The 24,724-nt window shown below is 47.2% G+C and overlaps 1 protein-coding gene across 3 annotated transcripts in view; it reads left to right on the forward strand.

Annotated features, from left to right (window-relative positions):
• TIAM2 (TIAM Rac1 associated GEF 2) overlaps positions 1–24,724 on the forward strand; it is a 110,999-nt gene that overhangs the window by 58,477 nt on the left and 27,798 nt on the right. For 2 of the 3 annotated variants that reach the window (XM_032836408.1, XM_032836409.1), the window contains one exon: positions 12,928–13,031. In XM_032836408.1, coding sequence (XP_032692299.1) covers positions 12,928–13,031 — 104 coding nt within the window. Of the gene's footprint in view, positions 1–12,927; positions 13,032–16,640; positions 16,978–24,724 lie in introns of those variants that run through there. The other variant, XM_032836410.1, reaches the window with a different exon arrangement.

A 24,724-nucleotide genomic window follows, 5' to 3' on the forward strand; every position in this document is an offset into this window, starting at 1 on the left:
GCACAGTGTACAGAATCCCTCTTCCTCCCAAATCTCCCAGCAGTCTTCCTATAGAATCTGGAATTTCCAGGGACGTCCTCAGAGGCTTCTAAGCTTGCTATTCTCAGCTTTTCTACATTTACCTTCCCAACGCTAATTACTCTGAAATTGCCATTTGTGAGTTAATTCTGACTTTAATGTTTTGGTTGATGAGTGACCACATGACACTTCTGTGAAGTTGAGGCATCTTTGCACGGTGGTATTAGCAGAATTATTTGGATGTCTGCTGAATTATGTCATTATTATGTCCCCAAAACAGTCAAGGAGAAAAGGCTGAAAAATGTTGATAAGGAGCCTAGGTTTCATAAGCTTAATACGTATGACCCAAAAATGCCAGTCATCATGCATGCACCGGCCAGCGAGCCTGTAGCCCCATGTGGGTGTTCTTTGATCTCCGGTAGGCCAGTGTGTGTTCAGTGAGGAAGGAGAAGGAGAAGATTCAGGTTATGTGTCAAGTGACTATAAATAGACCTTTTATAATTTGTTTGGATCCCTGGGAACAGAAGTCTGCACAGAACTTATAAACTCAATTTTCAGACTTTGGGATTATAGTCTGTGAGACGTACGGCTGCCTCCATGTCACCTTGAGGAAATCTTGGACTCTGCATCTTTTGAACTCTGAGACATTTTGCCTGTAAATCTGATAAGGAAGTTAAGATTTATTGCCTTGCAGTATTCCTGTGGACTTAGCATAATTTACGTACTAGATTGAAACATCCCTTGAGGAAAGACACCTTGGGGTGCTTGGGTGGCTTAGTTGGTTAAGCGTCTGCCTCTGGCTCAGGTCATGATCCCGGGGTCCTGGGATCAAGCCCCATTTCCAGCTCCCTGCTCAGTGGGGAGTCTGCTTCTCCCTTTCCCTCTGCCACTCCCCACCCTCTTTGGTGCATCTGTCTCTCTCTCTCTCTCAAAAAAAAAATCTTAACAAAAAGCAGGGGCCCTGAGGAATATTTAAGTTGTTTTTTTTTTTAAAGATTTATTTATTTGTTAGAGCGTGAGAGCACAAGCCGCGGGGAGAGGCAGAGGGAGAAGGAGAGGGTCAAGCAGATTCTGCACTGAGCGCAGAGCCCAGTGTGGGGCTGGATCCCATGATCCTGTGGTCATGAGCTGAGCCCAGTGAAGAGTCTGACGCTTAACTGACCGAGCCACCCAGGCATTCCGAGGAATACCAAGATTTTTAAGACCGGGCAGCCTAGTGCCGTTCTTGGGAATAGCACTTGTTCCTTCAAGTATCATATTAAGTGAAAGGGTGGTTCATAGGAGTCTCTTAATGTGAAGTGAAGGTGGCATTCCTAAGAGTGGATTCTGGGGGATAAAAAACTTTTGATCTTGATGAAGTCCCAAAAGTTCGTTTTCGCTTTTGTTTCCTTTGCCTTTGGGGACATGTCTTGAAAGAAGTTGCTGTGGCCAATGTCGAAGCGGTTACTGCCTGTGTTCTCCTCTAGGATTCTGATGGATTCCTGCCTCACGTTGAGGTCTTTTATCCGTTTCGAGTTTATCTTTGTGTACAGTGTAAGAGAATGGTCGAGTTTCATTCTTCTACACATAGCTGTCTGATTTTCCCAGCACCATTTATTGAAGAGACTGTCTTTTCTCCACTGTATATTTTTTCCTGCTTTGTCGAAGATTATTTGACCATAAAGTTGAGGGTCCATATCTGGGCTCTCTACTCTGTTCCACTGGTCTATGTGTCTGTTTTTGTGCCAGTACCATGCCGTCTTGGTGATCACAGCTTTGTAGTAAAGCTCGAAATCAGGTCACGTGATGCCCCCAGTTTTGTTTTTCAACATTTCCTTGGCAATTCGGGGTCTCTTCTGGTTCCATACAAATTTTAGGATTGTTTGTTCCAGCTCTTTGAAAAATGCCAGGTTGATCTGGATGGCACTGAAAGTATAGATGGCTCTAGGCAGTATAGACATTTTAACAATGTTTATTCTTCTGGTCCATGAACATGGAATGCTCTTCCATCTTTTTGTGTCTTCTTCAGTTTCTTTCATGAGTGTTCTGTAGTTCCTCGAGTACAGATCCTTTACCTCTTTGGTTAGGTTTATTCCCAGGTATCTATGGTTCTTGGTGCTATAGTAAATGGAATCGATTCTCTAATTTCCCTTTCTGTATATTCATTGTTAGTGCATAAGAAAGCAACTGATTTCTGTACATTGATTTTGTATCCTGCCACATTACTGAATTGCTATATGAGTTCTAATAGTTTGAGGGTGGAGTCTTTTGGGTTTTCCACATAAAGTATCATGTCATCTGCGAAGAGAGAGAGTTTGACTTCTTCTTTGCCAATTTGAATACCTTTTATTTCTCTTTGTTGTCTGATTGTTGTTGCTAGGACTCTAGTACTATGTTGAACAAGAGTGATGAGAGTGGACATCCTCGTTGTGTTCCTGATCTCAACAGGAAGGCTGTCAGCTTTTTCCATTGAGGATGATATTCACTGTGGGTTTTTCATAGATAGATTTTTATGAAGTCGAGGAATGTTCCCTCTGTCCCTATACTTTGAAGGCTTTTAATCAGGAATGGATGCTGTATCTTGTCAAATGCTTTCTCTGCATCAATTGAGAGGACCATGTGGTTCTTCTCTCTTCTCTTATTGATTTGTTCTGTCACATTGATTGATTTGTGAATGTTGAGCCACCCTTGCATCCCATGGATAAATCCCACCTGGTCATGGTGGATAATCTTTTTAATGTACTGTTGGATCAGAATCCTGGAGCAGACCTAGAAGCTTCCCAATTTTCTTCTTTATAAATCTGACTACTGGGGACATGTGCTGAGACTTTGTCAGAGCTGAAGACGGCTCATCTGCACACGTGTGTGTGTGTGTGTGTGTGGGGGGGTGCTTCTGGGATGGCCCAGGCTTGCCAAACCATATTCCCAGCTCCAGCCAGTGACTGCTTATCCTAGGAGAACAGCTCACACCCCAGTCAGTGCTGCTCTGTAACTTCCATGGGCTGATTGGTGCCCACGACATGGGATGCATTTGGCAGATAAAAACCAAAACCACAACTAAAAAGGAACAGTCTGTATTATCCACTGTTGGTCAGTGCTGATAGTCAGAAGTGTTTGAAGTTTAATTTGAGGGTGGTAACATTTATACCAGACTGGATCTGCAGTAAAGGGGTCTGGATTCTAGCTCCCGCTGTGCCTGACCTGGGGTGCGTTACTCTGACACCTGTTTCCTCAACTCTGGAAATGAAGGATCTGACTAAACAGTTTAGCTTTTTATTTTTCCTCTGAAATTCAGTTATTTAATAGGCTTAAAGCACAAATGGTAAGGACTATGTGCCTTTCTTACAAAAGTTTGCAAAGTGAAAAGAGCAAAGTAATGGATGAAACATTCCATTTTGGTTTTGCGACAAATCTCATTACCCCTTTAAATAGCATCAGGTCTTGACTGCTGCAGAGAAGGTGTTTGTTAAAGCTTCGTAATGATAGGCTGACTCAAATCTAAAGATCACAAAGAACTTTAAAGGCATTAATTACCCCTTACATCACCACGATGGAGCAGAGATGTGTTATTATCATTTTATTTTCACAGCTGGGTAAATCAAGGCACAGAGACACATTAAATTGCTGGTAACATGGACAAGGTCATGGTTAGTGGTAGAGAGGGAGAGAACTATAGCTTCTGGCTTCTTCCTCCAGGTATGGAAAATGTCTGGATTTTACTTGCTTTCTTCCTTTTAAATGTTTGTTAACATCTGTAGGGTGCAACCCATTGAGAATATGCGTCTGCAGTAAAACGAATTCAGATGTGGGGCACCTGGGTGGCTCATTCGGTTAGGCATCAGACTCTTGGTTTTGGTTCAAGTCATGATCCCCACCTCCAGCTTTGTGTTCAGTGGGGAGTCTGCTTGAGATTCTCTCTCTCCCTCCCTCTGCACCCTCCCACCCCTCGGCTCATGCATGCATGCTCTCTCTCAAATAAATCTTAAAAAAAGAAACAAAACAAATTCAGATCTAACCGGATTGATAATCTGCTCTGTCTTACCTGCGTTCTTATTTGGAGGCTGGGGATGGTGATTGGTAGCCAACCACCTTGTGATTGGGGCTTTCTCGGTTCAGGGGAAGATCCATTGTTGAAAAATAATTTTATTGTCCTCATTCTTACGCTTTTTTTTTTTTTTTGATACTTTTGGTATTTCACACTGATTTTTGTTAACCTTGCATAATACGACCATATATTTTGTGCGATTTGGTTCTTTGGAATCACCTTATGGTGGACTTGAACTCTGATGTCTCTCCTGTAAGATCCACATGAACATTCTTACCTTCTGTTTTAAGAAATAAGTATAATTCACGTACCATAAACTTTACCTTTCAAGTGTTCAAATCAGTGGTTTTCAGTATATTCGTGGAGTTGTGAAGCCATTACCACTGTCTGGTTCCAGAATGTATTCTTCAGCTCCAGAAGATAGTGTGTGCCCAGCAGCAGTCACCTCCCCGCTGCCCCTCCCCCCAGCCTCTGACAGCCGCTAATCTAGTCTCCGTTTCTGTGGATGTCCCTGTCTTGACTGTTGGACATAAATCATAGACCATGTAGCCTGGTGCCTGACCGCTCCCAGTTAGCATCATGTTTCCTAGGTTCATCCATGTTGTGGCATATGTCAGTCATGGACTCCTCTTCACGGCTGCGTGATACTCCATTCTGTCCTCTTTCAGTCCTACCTGGAATTAGCCTTCCTGGAAGGTGTTACCCTGTGTGCTTTCTCCTGTAGCACCCCTCCCCCCAACAAAGAATCTGTGTGTGCTCCTGTTTTAGGTTTCCTCTCAGGGTCTTTAAATAGAATTCTATCTAAGTGGTTTGTAGGGGTTTTGAACTTCAATTCTGAAACTTTGTTAAAGTTCTTAAGTGTCTGAAATACAGTGTTGTCTCTTCTGTGCCCCCACATGTTAATGAAGTGTGTGTTACCTGGGGTTCTTCCCAGCTCTGGTGCATACCAGTTTCTACTACATTCGAAACCTTGGATGGAGATCCCTTTGACCATTGACTTGTTTTGTCAGGGATCTGGTAAGGGAGGCCCTTTGCCTTCTTTCTTTGGGCTAAGTGCACACCTCTGCCACAACCATAGCCCGTCTAGAAGACGAGAATGTGGGCACACCCAATTTCCTTCTCCCTGCTTCTCAGAAGGCCTCTTCTCTTTTATGTTGTAATCAGCCCAGTGGTGGCCTGCAGCCCATTCCTCCCCTGAGAACACCTGCCATCTTCCTCTTCCTCTGAAGATTCTTTCAGATGCTGAGGATAGTTATCACAAGATAATTGACTCAAATCATGGCAGCCTGCTGGTAAGAAACCTTTACTACCAGTCTTTGCTTCTTTCTGTTTGTCACCAGAAAGCTTGCATTGTCAGGAACATCACCAATTGGAATGTGACCTCCAGTGAAACGGATTTGGAAGATTTATGAAATTTATATTTTCCTGGCACAGTATTTCTGCTGTGATAGAATATACTTCTCAGCAAGCTTAACGGTGACATTCAGACAGATGCCTTGATTTTTCTTGACTCAAGAACAGTAACAATAATGAAATGAAGAGTCCTGGATATCTTCAGAAAAGTTGATCGGTTTTTATCAGAAGTATGTGGTATCAGTGGGTGATGTCTTTGTTAATGGTGTAATAGGACTTGACCGGTCTTTGTATGCGGTCAACTCAAGAGTTACTGTATTCTCTCATTGAATAGTCCATCTGTTTCATTTAAATAGCTTTATTTTCATTCTGTTTCACTGACCAATGATGAATAATATTTGCCTAGATCACAGAGTATAGAAATGCCATTAATGAAAGGTGTCAAATCACTGCATTTTACACAAAAAGAATGAGCAGAATTAGGGGAATCTGAGTTAATTAAAAATAATGCTGTACAAGGTCTGCACATTTAACCTTAAAAGTTGAGAGATTTTAAGCTTTTATGTGCAGATAACTCAGTGTTCGGCATGCTCTTGGCCCTATGATAAACCGTGTGTGGCGGATACTAATGCAGAATTTTACAACAGTGGGTAAAGCTTGGAGAACTGAAAAAAAATAATGTGATTTAGTATCCACAGAATGCTGTATTCTTCCACTGGCAGCATTGATTTACTAAAATCTTTATCTCTCCTTAAAATTGCATTCACACCTTTTTAAAGAACAAAAGATGCATGAGGTGAAGGAATTCAATTGGATAATTTCTAAGACTCTTTTTAGGTCTAAAATTTATAGATTCTCTACAGGCTGTTCATTTATGGAATTACAGAATAGAAATTCTGAGAAATTAAACAGAAATTGAGTAAGTCAAGTAGATGAAGAATATAAATCCCACAAACCATGTTCTCTCAATAAAAATTATTGAGAGAATAATAGATAAAAGTAGATAAAAATTATTAAAAGTCAAAGATGTACAACTCTAATGCCACACGGGAGTATGCAGTTAAAAACCTAATGAAACCATTTATTATTTACTTGTAAATTCTTTGAGATTATTTTTTAGATTTTTTTCTTCAGTCGTCCTCATAGAAAATCATTGTTCTATAGTTTGCACCTCAGAGGGGAGCCTACGGGTTAATGATTAATCAACTAAAACATTTTTTTGAGCGTAAGATGAGAGTCCCAATTAAATAGCCTACATTATTTATCTGATCACTATCTTTTTAACCGCCTTATTAGCATACTTCATTTTTCTTCAGGAAGCGAGGGAGCTAATAATGTTCACAGCGCACCTGCTCTTGGCTCTGGGTTTGTGGTGCATTTTGCCTCCTCTGATGTCACTAACCTTCCCGGAGGTGGAGTTGTAGACTAGCTACAGAGAGAGGCAGCGGTGGTTCTGCATGGGGGGTGGGGGCTACCCTCCAGTGATGTTTTGGAAGTTCATGTGTTTGTTTTGGTTTTCATAATAAATTGGAGAAATATAGCACTTCATGTTTGGGGACATGGTTGCTGGATGTCCTGCATGTCCAAGTTCATTTCTCACAGTGCAGAGTTGTTCCACTGGACTTTGACTTAGGTGAAAAACATGCATACTTATCTGAGCCAAGAACTGCTTCATTTTGCAAATGAACACAATTTTTTTTTCCCCCCCATAGCTACGGGCTACTTTGAATTTTCTAGGAAAGCAGCAGGCCAATAAACCAAGGGGAGTTTGTGCTTTATTTTGCTCAGAGCTTTGTCAGAAGATTTTGGCCATTTAGAATCACTGATGGCAGCACCCCAAATGCACAGCACCAAGACCCCTGGACCAGGTCTGTGATGACACTGAGACACCGAGTGTGATTCTTTGCAGTGCACATGTTGAACAGGCTTCTACAGTAGATGCAACCAGGCATTTGCATATTGAAACCCACATTTTTAAACGTTGCCGATTACTTTCATTTTTCTCCTTGTGTTACTAGGAGGACATTTTATTGCTTCTTGTGAAGCTGTGTATGAATTTTGTTTCAGAATAGTGTTGTAAAGGGGGGCTTTGGATGTGGCGATATTGAAAGTCTGTACTATAGTGTATGCTTTAAAGCATGAAAAGCATAGCTTAAAAATAATTCTCCTGGGGCGGGCTGGCTCTGTTGGAATGGAGTGCAACTCTTGATCTTGGGGTCGTGGGTTTGAGCCCCACGTTGGGTGTAGAGATTACTTAAGTAAACTTAAAAGAAAGTAATTTCCATTCTCACTGCCTCTCCTTTATTGTACTTCGCATGAGTCCAACCCACAGACTGCAGTTTTCCCCGATGCTATGACTGTCACCGTCCATTTCCCAAAAAGGTCTTCTGGTCGCTAGCTCATAGGTGAAAACATTCTAGTTTCTTCTTCTGGGCCTCGGGGTTTGATACCATCATGAGACTTTAACTCCATCCCTCAGGTAGTTGCTGTTTCTGAGAATGCAGGCGGCCTTCCCAGACTTGGCCCAAGGGGTTCTGGATCTCTTGGGAGGCCTCTCCTCTGTACGGGCAGAGCGCCTTGCCCACCTCCTCACAGGCAGCAGCTGCCTGGTGTCTCGGGCTCTGCTGGAGGCCAGCTGCGTGGCTGGCCAGGGACTGGGAAGAACTTCTTGCCTCTTCCTTGGAACCTGGTTGAGTGAGGAGGAGGATGAGGACGTGGCCAGCCAGACCAGGCTTAGGCACAGGCCCCGCTCTGTGAGCTCCATGTTCGTTGTGGCCACCTGCCTGCTACCAGACCCAGAGCTCCTGAGGACGAGCGGCAGGCAGGAGACCGGCAGGGTTACCAACGTGCGCCCAAGCCCTTCCCAGACTTCCCAGTCGCCCCCCATTCCCAGAGGGTTCCCCTCCACGGGCCTATCCACATTAGCACCTGCGTAGCCCGGCTCTTCTTACTGGATGGGGACGAATAAATGGCAGAGCCTGGACGCCTGCGTATTAGCTGTTGCTTAAGTTGGATTCACACGACCGGCTACGTGGGCGAGGCAACCTGAACGTTAGCGTTTCCTGATGTTTCTGTTTTTAAGTGGAGCCCCAGGATGTCACTTGAACACAGGTTTAGCTCTTTTGTCGTAAAGGATTTGGGATTGCCGGCGGCTTGGCTGACAGTAGTATCAGTCTGTACTGACGCCTAGGACAGGAGGACACCGAGGTACGAGGCGTCTCCTACCTGGAGCTTCCTGTGTCCCTGGTCATCTGCGGGGGAGCTGCAGGGCTGCGGGAGGGCCGGGGGCATCACCTTCCAGGAGCGCCTGCCTCGTGTGCCGTCACTCTTGAAATAGGTTTGATTTTGAAGGAGAGAGATGGCCAAGCCTGGTCTCAGGTGCAGCCCCTGACCTAGTACCTGGTCCCTAGTGGGTGTGCCACGCTCGGCCGCCGTCTGACCGGGGGCTGCGTGTGGGAGCCGAGGCCGTGGCTGTGGCTGTGCACCGTGCAGCTCTGTCAGGCCACCTGCCGAGTAGAGGATCGGGCTGGCCAAGGGCCGTGTCTCAGAGGCTGCACCTCACCCCGAGTTGTTAGTTTCCACCATGAGTGAGATGAGAGGCACACGGGGGTGTATTTACCCAATGCAAATCGATACCTTGACCCGGACTTATGTTTTTCATCTTTTACAATCATATTGGCCTAAGGCTTCTGGAGCGAGTCAGTTTCCTTACCAGAGGGCGCCGCACGCCGGCTGGGTGGGAAGCGCATGCTTAGGGCTCTCCGAGTCGGAAAAGTGCCCTGGCTCGTGTCCTGGTGCATACGACCGCTCTGGGAGGCCATCCCAAGGTGAGAGGCCAGCTTTTTCGTTGGCAGCGGAAGGACAGATAGACTCCCGTCAGCCGCCGGTGCTCAGGACGTGGGCAGAGTGTAAGCGGGGCTCCATGTGGGCTTTGGCACCTGGGTCAGGACGTCCATGCAGTCCCTGTTTAAAACCGCTTTGTAAGTCAGCATTCGAATCTCACTGACCTACACGTTCTTTTCTTTTCTCTTTTCTTTTTCTTTTTCTTCTTTTTTTCTTTCTTTTTCTTCTTTTTTTTGAAGAGCCAATCTGCTCTTCTCCCAGGGCCCACTTTATTCTCCTTCCTCCTCTAGAATCCTTCAAGCACACTCCTTTTTATGGGGCTACAGGTCCTGGTGAAATTTGAGGCTCCCGGAGCTGGGGTCAGAAGCTAGGGCCCCTCAAGCTTGGCTTCCCTGGTGCTTTGTCGTGTCTAGGACAGCGTTGGTGCATTGCTAGTGGGTTGGACAAGGAGTCCTTCACTGTGGAGACTCTATCTGTGCCCGGATACCATTCCGCCTCTGTGAAATTGGGCTGTGGAACAGCTCTGAGATTTCCTTTCTTGGCAGAACTCAGGAACTGACCAGAACCACTTATGCCTCTTGGATCCCTGGAGCCAGCCAAGTGGGAGCTGGTTCCGAGAGCCATCCTGTCTAAGCTCGTGTCTCTGGGAGGATCTAAGCTGCACCCAAAGTCTCTCTGAAGTTCAAGGCGTAGCAAAGGTGATAGGGGCCTCAACGATGCATAGCAAAGCCTTGTTTCCTGGGGTGGACGGGGGCTTTGACCCAGAAAGGAGAGCCAGAGTTCTGTTACCCCGCCTAAATATTCTGCCTTTGTAAGAGTTAAAAAGTTTGGGGAGTTTTCAGTGTTGCGCTTCCAAAGTTTTGTGACTATGTTGAATAGATGACTCAGAACTCACTTGGCTCCCACTTTTGACATCAGCCGTGTTATTTTCACCATCATCCATCTGGCTGCTCCCGGCTGCAGAGCTCCTCATGCCTGTGCGCTTTCTCCGAGAGCCTCAGGGGACTTCAGGTCTCCGCCGTCTTTGTATGCCCAGGACTCGGGGCATATCTGATGTGCGGCAGGTGCTGTGGAAATTCTCGTAATGAATAAAGGCACAGGTTGTGTTCGAATTCCTGTACTTGATACAACTCTCTGGGAATACGGATGCTCTTTATTGACAGGGTAACGGCGACAGTGATGCAAATGTGATTCTGTTACCTGGGGGAGGGGAGGCCACACTGTAAAGCGCCCGTGACATTGCTCCTTCGTGATTTCCTTCCGCTCCTCTGGCATGGCTGGGTGAAGACAGGTATGTCCTCTGAGGACCTCTTTTTCTCCCCGTATGCTGTCGTCGGCGTTTCCGGGGTTCTCCCTGTGGTCTCACTCTGCACGTTCTTCCTGGGGCTGCTTCCCGGCAGACCCACCTTCCCATGTAGACTTTCCTGGACAGCCTGATGCCTGAGTGTCTCCCATTAGATGCACACATGTCCCGGGCTCAGAACCGCCAAAGCCAGAACCGCTAAGCTCATGAGTTCCACTCCAGCTCTTCCCATTAATCATCTGCCCCGTCACCAAGGTATAAAAACAGGTCCTCTGCCTTGACGCCTCCTTTCCGTGTCTTCTTCTATGAAACGGGCAGTAAAGAGGACACCCGGAGGGTCTACCTGCCCCCATTTCTGCATTCACTTCATTTCTTTGCTTTTTTATGCTGAGTTCATTTGGTTCTTTTCACCTCATACCTGCAGTGTGGCTGTGACTTTCTGACTTGTTTTTCTCCCAAGGTCATGCCCTTTATTAATAGATGCCTCTGACACAGGCCACCTTCCCTCCCTTCATGGCCACCGCCACGTTCAACGCATTTCCAGAAGGTGCTGGGCTCTTCCTGTGATTTGCCTTCACTGAGTGGCCTAGCTCCTGCCTCCTGCTCCTGGAATCCTCTCTCCCCACGGCCCACCGGTCATTGTTAGCCTTAAGGACAAATGGATACCTCCAAGATTTAAAGACTTTGCTCAAAATGCTTCCTTTGCTATTAAGTCTTTTAAGGTCCTTTGCAGGAGTAACTTCCTTCCTGACGGTCCCTACTGCATGGACTTTTCCTATATCATATCGGACACTTCTCCTCCTCCAAGACTAGAACCTCACCTTGAGAGCAATAACCATGTCTCACTCATTTTTTGTATCCCTAGCGCTATGCCTAGAAAACAGCTGGCTTTTTTGCTCAAAAAGTGAATGTCAAATTGAAAAAAGTTTGTGCCAAGTACAGTAGGAACATGGGGTGTTTTCTTTTGTGGATCCTGTTGGCCGGTCTCCCTTATGCACAGGTCCACACAGCAGGCTAAGGAAATGGTTGTGACGGAGGCACAGTGGTAGATTGATTTTGGCTCAGGAACTAATCTTGCTTCCCATGCGGTCGGCCTGGTGGGGACCAGGACTGCCTCTGTAGTGTTTGGGGCCTAGGAAAGGTAAACCCAAGTATTCCCTCCTATCACTGCTATCTGAAGTTTTCCCAGGGATGTCTCATGCATCTGTGATCAGCACTGCCTTATCCAAGCTAACTTACTCCAACCACAAGTGTGACTTGGACTCTCCGGTCCTTTTCTGGGTAGGGTGAGAGGGTTTTGGAAGAGGCAAAAGGAAGAAGAAATTAGAGCTCCAGAATTCTGTAGATCATTCATATATTTTCGTTAAGTCTTCTCTTGTCTTAGAATCAAGTGTCTGTGTTGTGGTTGGTTATATCAGCAATGATCATGGACCAACATTCCTAAATGTGGGTTTCACCAACTTCCTAGGGCTTCCATAGCTTCTAAAGGTCTCCTAGAGACCAGTGTCCTGGCCCCCACCATGTTTGATTAACCTCTATCTCCGTTGGGTCAGCCTAGATCAACTTGGACAGGTTCAAGATCAATGACGACTTCTTGTAACTAAGGGGATCAGAAACCATCTGGTTTCAGCTGGTTGATAAAGAGTTAGAATATAAATAAAGAGTTAGAATGTAAACCTACATTATATTATGATACAGGCTAGTCTTTCCATCTTTCTTGAATTTGTTAATTTGAGAGCCACTGGAAAGAACTGGGCTTGGCAGGTGTGTATGGTTGTAGGTGGCGGGGAGTTGGGGGGGTGGGGACAGAAGCTCTACTTGCCTTTGATCTTACTTCTTAACCTTTACTCTGGAAGCTAAAGGTTTGCTATTCCTCATGGGACTTTCAGTTTAGGATAAAATTGTGGCTGATGTCAGAAAATGAAAAGTTAAACTTTCAAATGACCAAGTTGTGGGTTGTATTAAGAGCCCATGCTGTTGCATCCCTGGGTGTCCAAGATTTCCTTGATTTTTACCTAAAATAGGGAAGTACTGACAATGGTCATTGCCATTTGAGTCTTGGTCCAAATAAAGCCTTGACGATCAGAGCTTAGTGAAGTATAGTTTGCACAGCAACAGGCACAGTCACAAGGTATTGAAGTCACAGTCTTGACTGGTCCCTGGTTGCCTTTGAGAGCGGCAGGAGACGTGACTTGTTAGCGGGAGTCGGGGTCTGTTGAAGGAGATCCTTCTTGTGGCCATAAGGACTGTGCCTGCGCACTGCCTCCATGCCATTTCATGCTGTCTTTACCTCCCTCTCTTTATCCGAACCCTTAAACCAGTCATCGTGATTCTTGGCAAAGGGCCAAACTCACTTTTATGTGTGTTCTTGTTACTTTTTATGCAGATTTCAGCAACGTCCCTGATGTCACCACTGGCCTGAAAAGGAGTCAGACTGATGGCGCGCTGGCCCAGGTCCCCCACGGGGAGAAAACAGGGCAGACATTCGGGGTAAGATGCTGTCCCAAATCCAAAAGAAGGAATGGGCTGACAAAGCATGAATCCCCCCCGCTGCACCCGAAGTGGGGAAAAGAGATGGGGTTATCCAGTCCCTGGGTCTGTCCGCTGAAACAGACATTTTTTTTTCCCCTTAATGGAAGTAGTTTCCTTATTTATTTGAAGCGAACTGTGTTAGGAGAGTTTGACGAGGACAGTCTATGCTCAGGGATTCTGAAAGTTATGTTCAATGACTCTGTTGCTTTCTTTGTTTTTTTTTCTTTTCTCATAGATAAATTATTTTTGGAATGTTGTCACTTTGTTGTGGTAAAAATATCTAAAACATAAAATTTGGTATTTTTACTATTTTTAAAGGCACATCGCAGTGCCGTCAAGGACATTCACAATACCGTGCGACCATCGCCACTGACCCATGTCAGAACTTTCTTTTCATGCCAAGCAGAAACTCTGTACCCGTTAGATGGTATCTGTCCATTCACAGCCCCTCACCCACCCCCCGGCTCGCCTGTTTCACATCCCTCATGGGTGGTCCTGGTGATATTTGTCCTTTTGTCCTGGCTTATTTCGCATGGCGTAAGGTTTTCAGAGTTCATCACGTTGAAGCGTGTGTCAGGACTTCCCTTCTTTGGAAGGCTGGATACTGTCCTGTTGTGTGTGCTGCGTTTTGCTTACCCGTTCGTCTGCTGACGGGCACTGTTTCCACGTTGGCCTGTTTTGAGTAATGCTGCAGTGGAGACGGGCATGCAAATATCTGCGTGCATCTTTGTTTTCAGTTCTGTTGGAGACGCATCTGGGACTGGAACTGCTAGGTCACGTGGCCGTTCTATGTGTAGCTTTTTCCCTGTGTCCCACAGGGCTTGCACCATCATCCACTCCCATCAGTGGTGGGTGAGGGTCCTGATTCCTCCGTGTCCTCGCCAGCTCTTGTGGTAGTCCGTGCCTTGCCTGCATTTTTAATTGTTCATCGAACATCCTTTCAAAAATGGTCTGACCCACCTGACCTGTTTTAATACACAGTCCAGTTTTAATTGATTTTGACATTATAACTATTTTCAATTCCTTGCTTTTGTCTTAAATACAAGAATGGAGATATATAAGGCAGCTTACAGGGGTGCCTGGGTGGCTCATTCGGTTGAGCATCTGCCTTTGGCTCAAGTCACAATCCCAGGGTCCTGGGGTTGAGCCTTGAATGGGAGGGTCCCCTGCTCAGTGGGGAGTCTGCGTCTACATCTGCCTCTGCAGCTCCCCCTGCTTGTGGTCTCTCTGTCAAATAAATAAAATCTTAAAAAAAAAAAAAAAAGATAGCTTATAGTCTGCTGGGTTAGAGTCTACCACCAGAGGCCAGTCGCTTTGGGGAGCAGCCGTGTGGCACAGCCCTGGGTAATGGTCCCGGTGAGACGGGGATCGGGTTGGAGCCTGCCCACGGCGGAGCAGGTTGTGGTGGCCCCTGACCTCTTCCCTCCTCTTCCTCACCCCTCCCTGCGTTGCTCCCCCATTCCTGATCCACCTCCTCCACAGTCTCACCTCTCATCTTTCTGATTCCTCAGATGAAACACTTGGTCTGGCTGTGCCCCAGGATGCAGCATCTTTTACAGAACTGAAATTGTCCACAGTTTTAGCCTTGTGCCTCTGTTTGATCTCTGGGGGATTAGTTATTTTTAGGACCCCAATATCATAGCTGATAGTGATTATTATTTTTTTAAGAAATGTGTCCTAGAGCATCATCTGGATGTGTTTTGATTGCTTTGTCTTAAATTTTTTGAAAAAAGGTAACTGTTTCTGACCCACTTTAGAAGCTTGGCTGTCTGTTTAAGGTCAGCATGTCCGAGGGGCTCTGGCACGGTGTGGGTGCTCAGGGGAGATCACTTAAAGCCACTAGGGGTGATGAGCTCCTCTCCATTGTAATCCGTTTGAGTTCCACTTTAAATTTCTTAAGGAGGAAAGGAAATTCTTTTTCCAGGTTTTATTTTAACGTTCAATAAAATAAATAGGCAAAAAGTTACCGTGTTGAGGCTATTCTCAACTCTGTCATTTAACAATGCCTGTCATAATGACACAAAGCATTTACCAAATGCACGTTGGAGCATCAGTTAGAAACTGAAGAAAGGAGGAAAGGTTGCAGTTGGGCTTGAAATTGGAGCTGACTGAGCTTACTTTTCATTGCTAAAACGCTTAGAGGAAAAAGCAAATACTGAAGAGGGGCCCTTGGGTGGTTGCAGTCAGGTAAGTAGTGACTCTTGATTTTGGCTCAGGCCGTGATCTCAGGGCTGTGAGATGATCAAACCCCACATCGGGCTCTGTGCTGGGTGTGGGGTCTGCTTGCGAGTCTCTCTCCTTCTCCCCCACTGCCCGCTCATGTGTGCTCACTCTCTCTCAAATAAATTTTTCAAAAAAGATAAATACCGAAGAACACAGAAGACAGAAATATTGAAAGAGAATATCATCATGGTGAGCATTGCTGTCAATCCCTCTTAAGTCCAGAGTGGTCATCATCCTTTTCCAAACCTGAAGGTCGTAATAGGTCATAATAACAGACTTCAGGGCATTTCTCAACAATTCCAGTGTAATGCCTGGAAGTTACTTAGTTCACACATTCTTTGTTCCTTGGGAAAGAAGAATCAGAAGTAATTACTTCTGACCATCAGAAGTAATAATTGGTATGTATGTTATTAAAAACAGAGTTTTGAATTTAAGAATTAAAAGACAGGCACCTAGGTGGCTCAGTTGGTTAAGCATCTGACTCTTGATTTCGGCTTAGGTCGTGATCTCAGGGTTGTGAGATGGGGCCCCACGTTGGGCTGTGCACTGAGCGTGGAGCCTGCTTGAGATATTCTCTCCACCGCCGCCCCCCGCTTCATGCTTGTTCACTCTTTGGCTCTTAAAACAAAAACAAAAACATTTTGCTTTGTACTATTATTTTCAGCCGCCTGAAAACATCGGGGTGTACCTAAAAGCAATCCTTTTCCGTTTTCCGGTGGTGGTTTGGGAGTTGGACGACGCGTGTCCCAGTGCTGGGCATGGATCTTTCGCGCTCAGCCTGGGCGCTGCCCCATGGTGCCCATGGGAGGTGGTCGCTGCTCCGGAGGGAAGACCCGCCTCTGTCTCCCGGGCTTTCCACTCTGGCACATCTGGCCTTCTCAGGGGTCATTAACTTCTTTTCAGATTAGACCCCGGTTGAACCTGAGTTGTTTGGGATATTTTACTAATAATATTCTAGACTTTGAAATAAGGAATAATTTCCCTTGAAAATCAAATGCAGCCTGGCTTGATGAAGCACAGCTGTATAAGTGGGGCTTTTGACAGCCCCGCAATTTCTGCAAATGGCTCATAATTGATTGCCTTCTTGCTCCTCAAGGGTGCCTATTACTGTCACAGCTCTTTGTATGCCCCTGTCAACCTCTCCTGTGTGCGGGCTCTTTCCTCCCCCCCAGTTTTGTTAGCAATTAGCTGGCACTATTGTAACAGTTCAGATTTTGAAAGGAATAAACAGTTTCTCTTTGGTTGAGGGGGCTGAAGGAGTTTCTGGGTTGTTCTGGGATCTTGAGGTGGGCTGAGCAGGCTCTGCAGAAATTCGGTTTGCACTCCACTTTCTGGTCTCCGAGCTGGCTCTGAAGCTGGGGCACTCTGTGGCTTTGTCGTCCCTGTGCGTGCCCTGACCTGGTGTCTCCCCAGAGCCAGCAGGCTCGGCATGGGGTGGAAATCCAGAGGAAGGGGGTGCGTTTCCCCCACCCACCGGCGCTGCCTCGGAGGAAGAGCTTGGTGGCGCTAGGACGTCCTCGCGAATGTGACTTGGAACACCAGTTTGGGATTTTTTTCGTTGCCTGGGGATGAGAGCGAGAGAGTGTGCATCCTACTCGTTTCCCAACAGCCGGCCGTAGATGTAATCCTTTCTCCCAGAGGGAGCAGGTTCCTTTGAACTTTTCCTTTCTATGTACAGCACGTAAGTAAGCGGGGGCTTTGATCTCAGGGGTGCGGATTCTGGTCCAAACGTAGGCATGCTTGCGTGGTTTCCTTTTTCTCTGTCTTGAAAGTTGATTTGGCTCTGAAATGTCTATAGGTTGTTATGCATACGGGAAGATATGCCTTCTTTCCAGGAGGGAATCCTGACTGTAATCTCTAAACACTCTCTATAGCTAAGGATGCGAGAATTTCTTTTGGATTCTAGTTTCTCTGTAGCACTGTCTACTTTTCCTTTCTCCTTCCTACGTTGCAAGGGTTTTTCAGTGGTTCTCTGCAATAGTTTTGTCCTTTTGAAATATATCAGAAAGCCCGGAAATTTCAGATATTTACTCTGTAAAATCCACTTGAAAAGAGGGGTTAATTTGAAGGCAGTAAATAATTTTCTGCTTTGTGCCATTTCATTGGAGCATAGCACATGCTAGTATCAGACTTCATGCTGTCAAAGAAAATCCCCCAAAGTGAAACCGTTTTCTGTGAGGTAAGCTGAGTTTTTACTTTAGTTATTCCTGATTAAGTGTTTTTTCAGCTTTTTTTAGGAGAATTTTATGTAACACCGAGCGTAGCTTTAGCTGTGATTATTTTTACAGTTTGTAGGCGTTGTGTTGCTAGAACAGAGAGCATGGGGATCTGGAGATACACAGCATGACGACTGTGTGTTGTGCTCTTTGCAATTTAGTAACGCTTAAGATCTATTTTGCCCTTTCATTTGTGCAAGGTGGAAAAAAGGGACATGCACCAATGGTTAGGTTTTAGAATACAGCATGAACATAACTTGCATTTAATATTTAATGCCTGTTCACCCACTTATCTTAACATTTTGAGTTTTTTACATGAATTCCTTTTAAGAGCTTGCATTATCTAAGAAGCGAAAGGAAGAGATTCTTGGACGTATGATCTGTTTTCCAGTACACTCACGTTGTCCATCTTTCTACCTTATCTTTAAATCTCCTGCATTGTTTCAAGATCTGTTTGGTCGTAAGTTACTCTGGCTAGAAAGTGAAATTAAAATAGAATTTCTTTATAAAGACCATGTAGGTCTTTCTACATGGCTGCTATTCCGTAGATTAATATGATCATGATCTGTTTTAAAGAGCTAAATATACCTGTGGTAAATGCATGTCATCGACAGGATCCGTGACATGTGAATGAACAGAGACATAGCATCCACTTGGCAGGGAATGTCGTGGTGTCTGACCTTCTCCAGGGGTGAGACGATCCTCATTCGCAGTGAATGAATCCAGGTGGGCAGCTTTACAACGGGAAGAGGTCTCTCAGCCTCACAGTTGGGAACCTGAGCCTGTATCCCGGCCCACCGGGCTTTACCAAGGCATGCTCCGGGGCAAGGCACCCAGACAGCCTAAGCGTCTGTCCTCACTTGTGAGGGAACATAACAGTGCCAGCAGCCCTGTGTTGCTCAGAGGATTGTGCACGGTTACACACACGCCCATGAGAGCTTGTTAGGCAGAGACGACCTTCTTCCTGATGTATCTCCCGCACAGACAGTGCTCCGGGTTCTTTCTCCTTCTGCACCCCTAACACGTGGCTTACCCGCCTTCGCTGCCTGCCCGGTCTTCCTGAAGGGAGAATCCGGTGGTCAGATCCTGCTGAGCTATCCCAGGATACAAAAAAGAATTGGGAACGAAAGCCCTGGCAGTTGGGTCCTCTTAGCTGTTGGTCATGGGCACGAAGACCCCCCCCGCCCACCCTCGGAGCTAGTCTGTCTTGCGCAGAGTGCCGTGGACGGACACCCTTTTCTTTAGAGCCGCTTCCAATGTCAGGTCTGCCCTTCTCTTCAGCAGGAGTGGGTTGTGAATATTGAGAAGCTTGGTGAAGCCTGAGACATGGCCCCTTAAGAGGTCTTACAGACTCGCGCCTTTTGCAAGAGCAGCGTCTCTTCAGGGCCATGGGCTCAGGCTAACACGGACCCAGCTGAGCTGAGTTTTCTGCCTAGCTCTCAGATGTTCTGCGTTGCTAACACCGTGGTACGCCCATGTGGCAGGGACTTGGTGGCAAGTTTGTGGAGCTGTTGGAAGCAGCTGTGCTTCGTTTCTGCGGGAGTCCAAAAGTCCATTTGATCTCTTCGGAGCTGATTGGAATTTTTTTCTTTTTTAATTACTAGTTTCCTAGCTACAGGGGTTAGTGCCCAGCTCGTGGTCTGTCCTGATCTTTAGGGCTGATGTGTCAGGAAGATGCCGACTGTTCAGTGCATGTGGCAGGAAGGGACATCGCGGCTTCACGAAGCACGCAGAGCCCTATCCTCTTTGTTGCCAAGGATCACTTACATACTCTCTTCTGCGGGGTTAGAGATGGTACCCACAGTGTCAGATACGAGAGAGAGAAAAAGAGGGGAGAGAGGAGAGAGCGGGGAGGGAGAGAGAGAGAGATAGAGAGAGTGAGAGAGGAAGGCAGGCAGGAAGAGGAGGAAAAGCAGATCTCCGTGTAGGGTGTGGGCAGGGCCGGCAGTGAGCTGGAAGGGGGTTGGCATTGAGAACAGGGGACCCTCTGAGCCAGGAGCCACATGGCAAGCAGTTTGGGCAGGGAGAGCCTGTCCAAGGGAAGGGAGACAGACAGTGGAGCTGACAATGCGGCGGTGCGGAGAAATGTTGCTGGGGTTGACTCCTCTTCACTTTCCCAGGTGCCACCCTACCAACATGGCCATGGGGCTGGGTCCTAAAGGGGTTTGTGCTGGGCCGGTGTGTCCCTGGGCACAAGCAAACTGGAAAATGGGAAAGGGGTTGCTGCCACGGGCAGAGCTGTGAGCCCTCCAGAGCCCAGACACACAGCAATTGCCAACAACATGGCGGTGCCCGATGAGCGCTCAGCCGTCTGTGCCTTTGCCAGGGAGGCTCTAGAAGCTCAGAGCTGGGGCTGCTTGTCGGGTGAGACTTGGCCGGGGTGTGGGGGCCGCAGGGAGCCATGCTCGTGCGCCCTGTATGGGCCGAGAGTACGTGTGTTGGGACAGCAGAGCGAGTGGAGCCCAACGAGACTGGTCTGGAAGCCGGGCTGTTGGGTGTTCGTCCCTGGGGTGTTGGCCTGCCCAGCCCCAACAGCCCTTTCCTTCCTGCCTTCCTCTGGCCCCTGCTGCTTCATTCTCCTCAGGACTTCGCCCTTCACCCCAGTTTCCTGGGAACAAGACCGAGTTGTCACGGGGAGTCGTCCTGGGAGTCCCTCAGGGAGGAAGGAAGAAGCAGGAAGGCGTCAGGAGGCCATGCTGGCACCACAGCGTGAATCAGCAAGAGGGCGGGTGGGCTTGTCGCTAGATGGGGCTCTGGAATCCACCGGCAGTGCTGAAGGGGTGATTCGACCCCCTCCTCAGGCTGTCGGGACCGTGACTCACAGGAAAGCACGTGAGCCTCCCTGGAGCCCAGCCCCAAGAAGGCTTTGCCCAGCGGTGCAGAGACGCTCTCTGGACGTGAGGACTCTCTTCCCACATTGATTTCGGGTGTGGGCCTCCCTCTGCCCATCCTCTCCTTTGAAACAGCAGGGGCCATGACTTTTTCCCAGCGTCTCCGAGATGAGACTGGAAGAGAGTACGTTTGTCCTCTCTGAGGCCAGGCAGAGGCCCACATCTGAAGAGCAGCCTGCCAGCCACCTGCCTCTTTGGTTGTGGGTGGCGGAGAGGGACCCCAGCTGTGCTCCTTGGGACACCTCCCCTGTTGCCTCCTGTCGGGCAAGTGCTGGGGGGCGGCGGAGGGGGCAAGTTCCCTGTGGTCTGTGTTGGTTGCTGAGCAGGCCATACGCTTTTGGATGGGGTCATGGAGGCGAGGCTGCCCCCTTCCCTCATCGTCATCCTCCTCCATGGGGTTTGGCCATTATTTTCTCTCTAGGCTTTCTGGATTGGAGACAGAATAATTTCAGAATCCTCTCCCTTTTTGATGGAGAAGAAAGTAGGGAGTCTGAGTGGGGAATCTTGGGCCAGACCCCACCTTCAGTAAACCCCACTTGTGCATGTTCTCAGGGGAAGCCTGTTGGACGTGGGTGGTACTGGGGAAGAACATGTGGGGTTGGTCCCCAAGTCTGACACCGAAATCCTTTGTCCTTGGAGAAAAGTCCTCAGACGTGTGCATCTGCGCATGGAGGGGTGGGTCTGCCGGTTGTGGAGGCCCGTCCCGGCTCTGTCTGTGCTGCTCTGACACCTCTGCCGGCCTCGCTCTCTGCCCCAACACCCGACCTGAAGCCGTCTTTTGCCTGATGTGGCCTTTTCTTGTGAATACAGAGAGCTGCTTAAAAGGGAAATACATTCCAGAAGAAACCATTTAGAATTAGCACTGGTTGTTGTCCTTCACATGGTTATTGACGTTAAAACCTGTAGGATTTATGGAGGCTGAAGGCTGTGGGAAGTGAAGGTGGGGTGGTTAGATGCTCTATTCCCATGTCCGCACCAGCTGTTTACTCTCTTGCCTGCTTGAGAAAAATTCGAGTGGACTTTTGAGCATCTGAGGAACGTGAGCCATCCTCAGGAAACGGCTCCTGTATGCGAGAAGTCACTGCAGTTCGAGTTCAGCTCAGGCATTCACTCACAGGTCTCCTCCTCAGGAATCCGTGAGCTGTATGTTCATGATTCCAACCTTGAGTATAGTAGTCTAGCTTCTGTCTTGACTTAATATTATTAACATTACAGACTTCATTATCACGTACTTACAGAACGACAAGCATTATGTTTCCTTTCTTTTCCTTTTTTTTTTTTTTTTGGACCCTGAGATCAAGACTTGAGCAGAGATCAAGAGTCGGATGCTTAACCAGCTGAGCCCCCCACAGGCGACCCTAGCCCTATGTTTCTTTATCCAAGTGACATTTTGAACTTTGTCTTTATCTTCAGGTCTGATTTGTGTGGTGGGCTTGTCAGGATTAAGGTCTTATTTTAATGTGGAACATTGTGGAACATAATGTGGAGACATTGAGGAACGTTACGTAATAAGAACCCCACCCTAGATGGCATAAACCATTAGGTTGAGACCAAGGAGAATATTGGTGGCGGTGGTTAGAAATTCCTGCATCGTGGACACCAATGACAGCGTTATGCACTGGTGTTCTAGCATTTTCAGAGTTTTATTTTCTGTAATTAGTGAAAAAAGGTGATTTCTGGGGAGGCGGGGGCATAAATTTCAATCTTGACCCCAAGCCAACATTTCATAGAACTCCCTTCGGTAAAAGCAGCAGCTGTCTGCGGCCCAGAGGCTAGTTGTGTGCCCCGTTCAGGGGACGAGCCGGCGGTAGACGGCCCTAGACGATCCCATGGTCTCCCTGGGGCTGTGGAGAGAGCTTTGCCCCTGGCCCCGACACATCAGCAAGCCGGCGGAGGCTCTGCTGCTCGCTCCTCTCCTTGTCTTTTGAAGGAATAACAGCCACAGTTATGATCTCATTTTGGCCGGCCAGTCTTTGGGTGCCCTGAGTCCTTATCTGTCTTACCTTCAATATATGCCAGCAGTGGGGGTTGGTGTAGGGTCATCTCTGTTCCTCAGTCATCGGGACCTCCCCCATAAAGGCATCCCCAGATGTTAGCCGTTGGTAGGAGGCCTGAGACAGTCATGTTGATGCCTCCGTTGAAGATCCTGTATGCCAGAGATTGTAGCCCCAGGAAGACCTCGCTTGTCTTGCACGAGCACAAATGTATCCAAGCCTCTGTGCATTCTCTTCACGCCTCTCGTTACTCACAGCAGATTCTCACCTTTTAATAATGCCCCAGCCCCACATGGCAGCTGCTTTCACTTGCTGAAAAAGTTCTGAGAAGTTGTTCGGAGTCATTTTGCAATTTCCTCTGTAGTGTCTGCTCGGAGCCGACTCTGTGCCACGGTGGTGGGGGGCGGCAGGCGCTAAGGGAGTAGGGGTTTGGGGACCCCACGGGGAACACGTCACACCCTTCCAGGACTAGCCTCTAACTCCCCGGGGGAGAGGTTGGATTATTAGTTTCATAATTCAGTCTCCTGCTGTTCTTGATAATAGCACGAAGGACCAGGCAACACAAAATATATTTGTCACTAATATGGGAAAACTGAAGGCATGGTTTTCAACGCCCCCAGTTCTGTCTTTTCTCCTTTCCATTCTTCTGTTTGTTGTCACGCCTCCCTATCCCTTCTTTTGTTTGTTCAGCCTCCAAGCATCCCTCGTCCTCTGTGACTCACCTTCCTTCACACTCTCTGATTCTTTGCCGCCACCTAAGTTCTCTTGTGTTTTCAGAAAACAGCTGGCAGATGAGGAAGCTCTTAGATGTGCAATTGCTTAGAAGTTTCTGGGTTGGCATTGCACAGGCTGGGGGGGGTGTGTTCCACAAGTGTTGTGACACTCGAGGAGTCCTGCCAAGGGGCTTCAAGTTGGCTTTGAGTTGGCTTTGAGTTGGCTTCAAGTCGGCTTTTCAATGTTCCAGAATCTAGTACCTTCATGGTTCTTCAGCCATGACATAAAGGATGATGAGATGAGAAGACTGGCCTGGGCAGCATCAGCCTGCTGTTCCAGACACGAAGATGGGGCAGGGTGTCTGCCTAGCAAGGTCTTGAATACAGTGGTTTTATAGATGAGTTTCTGCGATGGAGAGACCATTATCAAACCAGTAATCTCAGGTGAGATTTAAAATCAGTTTTCTGTGTCTGAGGCTTTAAAAATATTTTTTAAATTGGCATTCTGTCATGGCCATGGTGGTCTCTGATGTCTTTTGGTTTTGCTTGAGCTCCTCCTGCCTGTCCGTGTGTGTTACCATAGCCGCCCGCTGTGCTCTGCACTCCCGGGGAAACGTGGCTTTGATTACTTTGGATTTATTGACTTGCATTTTCTAGAAGGTTGATCAAATTGCCAGTTTATCAAAAATAATTGTTGTCCTAGTTTAAATTTTATGCCCTCATTTCTATTATTGAGTCTGTGTTAGATTTTTAGAGATTGGGGGTGAGGTCTCAGGTAATGTGTGTGAGGCAGACATTGTTCTGTATGAGGTGATTGATTTGAGGTCCTGCCAACAAGATACAATCCAGAGTAATGGAACAGACTTGACTGTAACACTGCTTAAATGGGACGCCCGGGTGGCTCAGTCAGTTAAGCATCTGACTCTTGGTCTCAGCTCAGGTCATGATCTCAGGGTCATGAGATCGAGCCCTGTGTCAGGCTCCGCTCTCAGCGCAAAGTCGGCTTGGGATTCTCTCTCTCCCTCTGCCTCTCTCTCTCTCTCTCTCTCTCAAATAAATCTTTAAGAAAATAACGCTGCTTAAATCTAGCAAAAAAAAAAAAAAATTAACTACAACTAGAAGTAGAGGGGCCTACAGGTTGTATCCGTGCTCACTCCAATAGCACTTGGCAGTATCCAAGCCTAAGAAAGGTGTCAGGATATTAACAAAGTAATTTACATTTCATGTTTTTGTGATTTTTTTTTTTTCCCAGTGCTACAGTTTTTAGATACCAGATTCCAGGTACTACTTTCAGCCAAACATGAGAACCGATGGTCTAAGGGTTTTTAAGTCCAAAGGAGATGTGGTAGGTTTCAGACAGTTTATAGGGCCTAGCCCTTCTCTCCCTACCCCCAGCACCATTTTTCCTAAGTGACTGAGAGCCATCCTTGACCCATGCAACCTATTGGAACAGCAATCGGTAGAAGTCAGTGTAGTTACGGGCATCTGGATGGCTCAGTCCATTATGTGTCTGCCTTTGGCTCAGGCCATGATCTCGGGGTCCTGGGATTGAGACCTGTTTGGGGCTACCAAAGAGTGAAGAGTCTACTTCTGCTTTTCTCTCTCCCTCTGCCT

Source organism: Lontra canadensis, unplaced genomic scaffold, assembly GCF_010015895.1.
Source record: "Lontra canadensis isolate GAN:19392208 unplaced genomic scaffold, GSC_riverotter_1.0 scaffold92, whole genome shotgun sequence".
In the NCBI taxonomy this organism is placed as follows: Eukaryota; Metazoa; Chordata; class Mammalia; order Carnivora; family Mustelidae; genus Lontra; species Lontra canadensis.